The following is an 8,858-nucleotide window of genomic DNA, read 5'->3' as shown; positions in this document are numbered from 1 at the left end:
GTCCCGGGGCAGTGTGTTGGGTTGTAGGGGATCTAGTTTCAATTAGGGTTCGTAGTTCGCGAAAAATTTTAGGTTGGGTGTCATATCGGATATTTGAGTGGATTTTGAAATACTATTTTGATGATTAATTAAAAAACTAATTACATAGGTTGTTAGAAAATCACGATACGCATTTTTAAGCCTAATTAATCTGTCATTGGCAGATATGAGTTACTGTAGCAGTTACGACTAATTATGGATTAGTTAGGCTAATTTCTTTCAACTATGTAATTAGTTATTTTTTTAATTATATTTAATGTTCTATACATGTAGCCTCCAAAGATTCAGTGTGGCGGATGAATGCAAAAATTTGTAGGAACTAAACAGGGCCAAACAGGGCCATAGTTGAAGATGAAGCTAGTTTTGTATTTCATTCCGATCTAAACTGTTCATATATAGGATTAGAGGTATAAGAGATAGATAAGAAACAAAACTGACATAAGCCATAGTAGTTTCTTTATTTTATCTTTATTATATTATTGTTTATTATTGATACATTGATGTTATAACTCTTCAAGTGGACGTGGATCTAATGTATGTTGTATGTCATTGAGATCACTCTCATTTTAAGTTCAGAGATGAAATGCAGGTGGTTTTGAGTTGGAGAACCAACAGTAAATGGCTTCGTATTACCAAACTCGGCGATGACATGTCACAATTATCATAATATTCTTGGCAATAATCACAACAGTTTTCATAATACCGATAATCATGGCATATGTGCCAATAATCGCGGTGGCATGATCATGATCGTGGTTTGTGAAAACTACAATATGTTACGATAATCGCAATATATCACCACAAGCTTTTTTGGATTTTTACAAAAGAACATGAAAGCTTAAAAATCTTACAAAATCTTCCAAACCATATCACGGCTTACCGAAGTCACGATCTACCAGCTCGAGGTTTTGCGGTGTTACAAACCCTAAGTGTAGCACCTGATGGCATTATTAAGCCCTTAGGAGTATCGCGACAATCACTCTTGGAAGTGACGTTTCTTGTATGGTACGTGATGAACATATCGCCGTGAACAATATGTGACAACAAATATAGAAATAGAGCTCAGTAATGCAACATTGTTGCATTAATGAAATGGGATCATCGAATAATGGAATCGATACAACGATTTATCAGTACACTCGTTTCTCACACAATAATTTAGACAATTCCGGAGTTCTGGAAACATGGTACTTCGCTTCCAACCAGACAAAACGCAGGACACGACAGAGCTATACACAACGGGCTCTCAGATTATAGGCCTCCAAAAGAGGTTATAGGGTCGTCCATGCTTTGCACCGCAGCAAGGACTGCAGCAAAGCATCTTGATGCAAAATATGTTTGACGGCATCTGCTGCTGCCACCTCCACCAGACCAGCCGGATGACATCCTCATCAGCTTATTTAGCTGTCCGTCGACATTCCTCCCTTCTTCTTCTCGCGCCCCTACTCTGGCCATGTTGTAAGGTTTACCTAGCCAATGTTACCTACACATACAGAGTAACAGAGAGCAGCAACTAGATTGCTGGTTTTCCCGACATCAACTCAGTTGCGAATATGCTCAGCCCCGAGTTGGTGTGCAGGGGGTATGCCTAAGATACCGTCCGGCCATAGCATATCGAAGCAATGTAGAGATTCTTGGCCCATTTATCCTGACAAAGGCAATAGTATGTGTATGTCAGACTAATTCAATTGCGGCTTAACAAGAAAATAGCTGTAATTTGAATAGTCTGGTTAGAGAACTGTGAAGAAAAACAAGTGACTAAAAGAAACGATTATATCAGAAGGTGCTAGGTATAGAACTATCAGCCCCAGTGTCAAATATTACCATGGCTACAAATATGCAGTTTACACTAAGTTAGAAACACGGTCATGCTATTAACTTCTCATAACCCAAAACTTTTGACAATGTATACAAGAATTAGTCATGTGTTCGTACCTTCACATGATTGCTTGGAAAAGCAGATGTTCTGAGAGTTTCTTGTGTCTCGTCCATCAATTTTCTTTTGGGTATACTCAATATAAAAGCAGCCTGGTCACCAGTGGCAGCTGTAGAAGTTATTCTATAACCATTCTCCCACCGACGGTGGATACCTTCACTAGGATATAGAAAATCCAATTCTACTACCTGCAGTACACGAGAGAGATGAAGAAAAGTCAGTTTGATATATGATTAGAATCCCCCTCAGTTCAAAATGAGTGGTTTCCATCAATACAATCATTCATCCAAAAAAGTTAATTTCTGATAACAAGAGTTCAGTATGTTTTTTCACATGCCATAAATTATTGCATAACCAATTGCCACAATACCTGTTCAGAAAATCCAGAATTCCTTGACATAACTACACCCCAGCGGCTTCCTGCAGTAGTCATTGATGTAACATGAAATCCTTCTTTCCACTTCTTGTTGATCCATTTGAAGGGAAACGATTCACTAACTTTGTAAGACTGTTGAGTGTAAGGAGTTCCTGTAAAGAGCAAATACCATGTCAGACCAACCACAATCATGTCATAAATACAAAACAAAAGAAGCACTAATAGTGTCAATATGCAACTAAATATATACACCACATAACATATCAACCATCTTCCCGAAAAAATTGATACACCTGCGAAATGGAACGCAAGAGAAACAGGCCAAATTCCTAAATATGGATGGGTCTTTATGAAGAATAAAACAACAGCTGAGACAAACCTTTTGACATGACCACCAAGGAGCTTCCATTTGTTGCGCCCGCTATGGCACTGATGTAGTAATTATTTTCCCATTGCTCCATAATCCAATCCTAAAAGTACAAGAATAGGTAAATCAGAACACTCCAGATAGAAGAGGGAACCTATGCTCAAGAGTAAGACTACCTTATGTAGGAAAATTGGTGATAGTTCATAAACTTGTGATGTGAACCCAGTCCCCGCGTCCATAATAAGTGCCCAAAGATTGGCTGAAGATGCCACTGAACTAATAAACAATCCATCTTCATTACCCTTCTCAATGTGTTGATGAAGCCTGGCATCTGCTACATTGTAATGGTATCTGTTGAGAAAAAAGGGCATTATTAAAAAGGTATTTTGAAGCTCAAGCCACACAGTAAGCCAGTTGTATATTCTTTTGATCTATGCCTAAGAAACTGCTAACAACAATATAGCATGCTTAGCTGCAGTTTCCAGTTCAAAAATGACAAAGCAGTAACAGTCTGTTAGCAAATTAGAAACATAAGCATTGTTTTGAATAAATAAAATAACATGAGGTTGTAGAGTGGCTGACTGCAATATACTAAATCTTGACATGGACAACAAAAAACTCTCACTGCATTTAATTGAATTAGCACAAAGCACCACACCTAGGAGTTGAGTACAATATGCATCACATGTGACTTCAGGACTATTTGTAGATAAATTTCATGTTAGACATCACAAAAAACATGCATATAACTGAGCTGATTGTGACAATGAAGATTACAAGCATGTAAAGGGTAAAGTTCGCGACCTTTGTTTCATGGGTCTCCTAGCATTATAAACTGATATCCACTGATTCGCTGGGCTTCCAAGTCGAACTTTCTTCTTTGGTTGTTCATCTTCTTCAAGATTTACGAGCAACCTTCCACGTTTTTGTCCAGCCTGCATATGGGAATAATGCAAATTACATTAAAATGGGTGGATGAAGGACTGGCTGATGCTGCAATATGAAGATGTAAAATAACCTTTAGAGCACCATCAATTCTAATAGGCCTCAAATGCTGGGGTTCAATCAATTCATCAAAAAGGGAAATAAGCTTTGGGTAGTTTGGCTCTTCATCGAATCTCATGTTTGTCACGCTCTCCAGAAAAAGTTTAAAAGGTGGGGGACAGAAACAGCACAGAAGGTCTGGAGAGGTAGCCATTTTCTTCTTGCAAACAAGAAAACTCTTGTTCTCACCCTGCAATAAACACCACAGATTGTTATATACAAATTCACTGATCAAGAAAGAAACTACCGTTTTAACTATCGTTATCACTGAATATGTTGGGGAAAAGGGAAAAAGGAAACCAAAAACCTTCACTCAATATGCAAATGAGCATAATACATAGTTCATTAAGGGTGACAAAATTTCCAGGGGAAGAATAGAAACCTGGTAGCCTTGCCAAGGTAACCTTCCTCTGAGAAGAAATATCAATGTGTATGCTAATGATTCCAGATCATCCCTTCTGCTACCAGTACGGCCTAAATGGGCATGGACACTAGCATATCTTATTGTACCCCTGTTGAAAAGAAGGCAGGTGATCAAGATTGAGGAAAGTTGTAAAAGTAAAACAAAAACCGCATCAGATAAAAACAAACCTAAATATGTCTGGCCTTTGATCATAATCAACATGCTGTCCAGATGCTGTTTCCTTCCATTTAGATGCTGAAATTGTAATGGTAGCATGATCAATTGTGAACACATGTGTCAGTTAAGAAGACAGTTACAAAACAACATCCGTAATGCTCATTAGGGAATATTAAATCTTATCAAGATGGAGTTGTAGGCTCAATTGTTTGCAAACCAATATCAATCAGGTGAAGGTTTTCATAACATACCTAAGCCAAGATCAATCAAAAAAAGTTTCTTCTCATCAGGTGATCCAGGTTGGCCAAGTAAAAAATTTTCTGGTTTAACATCTCCATGAACAAACCTGGTAAAGCGTTCCAAAAAATGGAACATGAACACCGAAATCCAGAGACTACTAGAATATCAATACGCCTACTTACCCTTTTGCATGAAGTTTTTCAAGGATAGAAATTGCCTCTACAGCGATGCAAGCAACCATACTTGGGGTCATCCTGCATGAAATATTGACTATCAATTAGTTGCTGTGTTTAACAATAGATATGGCTGGGTGGACTGGGGAGGTAGCAATCAGAGCATAATAGTCTTACGCCTGCCCAACAGAATTCCAAACATCCCAAAGGCTAGGTCCTAGGATGTCCATTACCTGAAATAGTTACAAATTTTAGCATGTGTTAACAAAGGGATCTCAAATAATTCACAAATGTTAATATGGCTGACCAGAACATAATAGTCCCCCTGCCGGCCCTTGTAGTGAACCCAGGGTATACCATAACATCCATTCAGAGCACTGAAACACATGCAGAAGGCACAGATAAATAAATAATAAGGTTGGTTCTCAAAGTAGTAAATAGTGGCACTAAAGTACCCTTACATAGAAAGCTCCAAATCACTAAATGTTAAGAGATAAAGGGAAATAGGTGAGTATGCAATTATAAATGGCAGAAAACATTTCAGTAACATACTAAGCTAATATCTGCTAGCTCGGGTTGAGCAAAATTTCATGCAACTAATAACAAATCCATGGATCCAAGAGATAACTAGTCTTTGTAATATGCAAAACAGAAACAGAATTTTGAGGTGAGATGCTGCATAATAACTTTGATTGTGTCTGAGTCTATTAGATCCTATATCTAAGATTGTAATACTAAATTTATTATAGTGCAATTACCTATAAACTTGCCACTCATATGGAGGGCCATAATTGCAACCCTTACTGTTGCGGTGCTCAAATTTTAAAGCTACCTGCAATGTGAAGAGTCCATTTATTATCAGCATCATGTAATATTATAACAGAATATTTTTTGAACAAAAAGACAGACAGTAGAGTTAGACCTCAATAGCATCAGGTCCAGTGCGCTCAGTTCCACCAGAAATCCTTCTGCCAACATAAACCTGTCCAAAACCACCTTTTCCCAACTTCCGCTCTACCTTGTATTGTGGAGATTGGCCTACTTGAACCTGCAAAAGACACATCATCTTTAAAGTTGACCAAATCTCCAACTCTTCATAGTTTAATACAAAAGTATGCCATGTGACACTCAAACAAACCATGTTCTAGTTAAAGGCATGATAGAAACCATCCAACGATTCATTACCAAAATATTTGCATAGATTGAACCATTCAATCATTCGCTGAGAAATTTTATGCACTTCATTCAAGCAGAGCGTGACTCTCAGAAAAAAAGCCTAACATTTGAAATAGAGATGAATATTTTTGCAAAATAAAGGAATACTTGTAATCTTCATGGTGTGATTTATTGCTAGACAAGAAAAGTGACCACCTAAGACTCAAGATTTAGAGCACTTGAAGAGTACATGATGAGGCATGGATATTTTATATCCAGTGTTCACCTAGACACTAGTCTCTAGTAGGATGGGTACCCACCGACTAGAGACTAGACGGGTCCAGGTGGAGACTAGACCAGGTGCGTTGCTGGAGACCAGTGATAATTCACCGCATAGGCAGCCATCCCAATGAACACTGTCTATACCTTTTCCATAAGTACTGTTTGAGTATCAGTGTAAAGTCACTGAAACTCCCAAACAGGATGCTGGTTTTCGAGCTTATCATGGAACCTAAAGTTCATTTTGTATCAAAAAGTATAAGCTATTTGCCACATGCAGGGCCTTGGCCCTTGGACTTCACAGGACCTCATAAGACAGTGTATAGTAGTTTGGATAAGAAATATGGTGCAAAATACCATCCAATCACAGATCCATGTCAATAAGTGAGGCCAAGCTATTGCACAAACTCCACGTTGTGTCCAAACTACACTTGCACATAACTAAATTAGGTCTGAGATCAACTATTTTCCAAGAAAGAACAGCGGTAAGCCTAAGCTTAGCGATTCAGAGAATCCACATGCACTGGCACTCTGCTCCGTAACAGATAAGGAGATGCCCTAATGAATGCAGTGATGTCAATCACCTCATTCTACAGCCATCAAGCTAGCATCATTGAGAAGGAAGCATGAATAGAAAAAAGGTGGTAATAGTTGTAAGGAAAACATAAATGCAGGTACCTGCCTTGCGCTACAAACAATGCTAAAAATAAAAAATGTTAAGAGTAATGGTGGTGCCGCTAGGCTTATTTTTGGTCATCTTGTTTTTTGTACTTAAGTTACAAAAGACATTACTAATAAATATGTAAAGAAAAGGTTCACGTGAACTGTATGCTTGTTTTTGGTCAATTGTTTTATGTATTTAAGTTAAAAAAGGCGTTACCAATAACTACGTAAAGAAAAAGGTTCACCTGAACCATGCAAATAATAACGTAATATGGTATAACGGCGCACGTGCGGTACAAGGACAAAATCTAATAATTTGTCGTCATCTCCGAAACCCTAACACTGCATGTATGCAAGCCAAATAACGACGAGAAATGCATGCAGGCTATAACATGCATAAATTAGTAAGAGCAACAGGAATTTGAAGAGCATACCTTATCTGGAACTGGAGATGCATTCCCTTCATCTTCACCTCCACCGACCTTCTCAGCACTCCCGCCATCCATCTTCACAACCTTATCAGCAATTCCCTCTATATGAAGTGGACCAGCAGCAGTGCCTCCACCAACAGCACCTCCTGGAAGAACCTCACAAGGTTGGTCTGGGTCCAAATCAATCACTGGAACACCTCGCCCTCTTCCTGCTCTTCCTCTTCCTCTTCCTCTTCCTGTTGCTCTACCTCCACCCCTCCCACTCCTTCCTCTGCCGCGTCTTCCTGCCACCGTCGGTGCCACTGCTACCAAGTTCTCAGCTGGGTCTTGTGCTGCAAGGTCCTCAACCTTCTTTGCCGTCAACCGAGCTTGCCGAACTCCACTACGCAACTCTGGCATCCTCTCTCCCCATGCACTTCCTGCCGCCCACAAATCTACCACCCAAAAAATCACAACATTACGGATTAGTCCTGCATTCTATACTGTCAAAAACATGTGGATTTGAAGTTTGAACAAACTAAAACTGATCAAGTCTGAGTAAACAAACTGATGGTTTGACATCTCAAAACAACCCCATCTACTCCTAACCATATCGCATCTCGAGCCCAAAAAAAAACACGGAAAGCCGTGGCATCAGATTTGCCAACAGTAGTTTCCACAACCCGTCCGCTCCAAATCCTATCCCGATCTCCCCCACACTAATTTTCCCAACCAAAACCGATCAAAAATCGGGCTTAACGCACGCATACACCTCGCCAAACCATCGGCACGCGCCCGATCGTCCCGGAAAAACCGTAGCCCGAACCAACACCAACGGCATAAACACGAGCACCAATCCAAATTTCCGCCACCGAAACGGGGAGATCGGCGGGCGCCGGAACGATCGCCGCGCGATCGGACGCGACGACTCTAAGATCGGGCTCCGCGCCGACGATCGCCCGCGTCCCCCCGCCGCCGCCACCGACACGGATGGCAGGCAGGCAGACAGGCAGACGACGTGTCAGCCCCCCGCCCCCCCCCCCCCCTCACCCCCGCGACCGGGCGGGGCGGACAGCGCGACGACGGGAAGGAAAGGCAAGGGAAGGAGGAAGTCGAGCCCTGCAGGTCTCAGTTACCTCGGGGCTGCGTTGGCGTCGGCGGCGGCGGCGGCGGCGAGGAGGAGGAGAGGGGCGAGGGGGGGATGGGAGAGAGAGGTTGGTGTCTGGTCTCGCGGAGAGGCGCACACACACACACACCGCTGAGGCCCCGAGACGCTGTCTGGAGAAATGGGCGAGGGGAAGGGCTGGCTTTTTGAAGGCTTCCCGTTGTGAATAATTTCCGTTTCCTTTCTTTTTCCTCCTCCCCCCCTACCCCTCTCTCGCGCTTTGGAAGCTCACTGCATGCGGGCCCCGGCTGGATTCAAGGGACACGATGCGCTTGCGCTTCCCCGGTGGAGCGATGGATAACGTGGGATTTTGCTCGGTGGGCCAGGCGGCGTCTATTCATCAGTAGTCAGATTTTTCTTCCGGTAGTGTGCCTCTCTGTACAGGTCTTGTACTGGGGCGTCGTGAGACGTATTGATAGTAGTACTAGTAG

General features: G+C 41.5%; 1 protein-coding gene across 1 annotated transcript; it reads right to left on the bottom strand.

Moving 5' to 3' along the window:
- Positions 1-1,101: 1,101 nt before the first annotated feature.
- On the bottom strand, positions 1,102-8,525 carry LOC102714869 (casein kinase 1-like protein HD16). Its single transcript, XM_040521665.1, has 17 exons — positions 8,399-8,525; positions 7,287-7,717; positions 5,678-5,803; positions 5,514-5,587; positions 5,063-5,132; positions 4,933-4,988; positions 4,765-4,836; positions 4,594-4,688; positions 4,354-4,420; positions 4,145-4,274; positions 3,737-3,952; positions 3,523-3,653; positions 2,895-3,069; positions 2,731-2,821; positions 2,346-2,503; positions 1,975-2,163; positions 1,102-1,687 (listed from the first exon to the last, which is right to left on the bottom strand). The coding sequence occupies exons 2-17, from the start codon at positions 7,680-7,682 to the stop codon at positions 1,628-1,630; spliced, it is 2,106 nt and encodes a 701-aa protein (XP_040377599.1). The 5' UTR covers positions 7,683-7,717; positions 8,399-8,525; the 3' UTR covers positions 1,102-1,627.
- Positions 8,526-8,858: the final 333 nt, after the last annotated feature.

Source organism: Oryza brachyantha, chromosome 1 (assembly GCF_000231095.2).
Source record: "Oryza brachyantha chromosome 1, ObraRS2, whole genome shotgun sequence".
Lineage (NCBI taxonomy): Eukaryota > Viridiplantae > Streptophyta > Magnoliopsida > Poales > Poaceae > Oryza > Oryza brachyantha.
The sequence above is the reverse complement of the archived record's forward strand: the minus strand, read 5'-3'. Positions and strand labels throughout refer to the sequence as shown.

Bases quoted from the DNA above. Each gene is read 5' to 3' on its own strand.
- LOC102714869 (XM_040521665.1), bottom strand. From the start codon at position 7,682: ATGCCAGAGTTGCGTAGTGGAGTTCGGCAAGCTCGGTTGACGGCAAAG. The intron at 2,164-2,345 runs GTATTGTGGCAA...CGTGTACTGCAG, and splicing joins ATTCTGGATTTTCTGAACAG to GTAGTAGAATTGGATTTTCT. The intron at 1,688-1,974 runs GTACGAACACAT...TGCCTTTGTCAG, and splicing joins TTCCAAGCAATCATGTGAAG to GATAAATGGGCCAAGAATCT.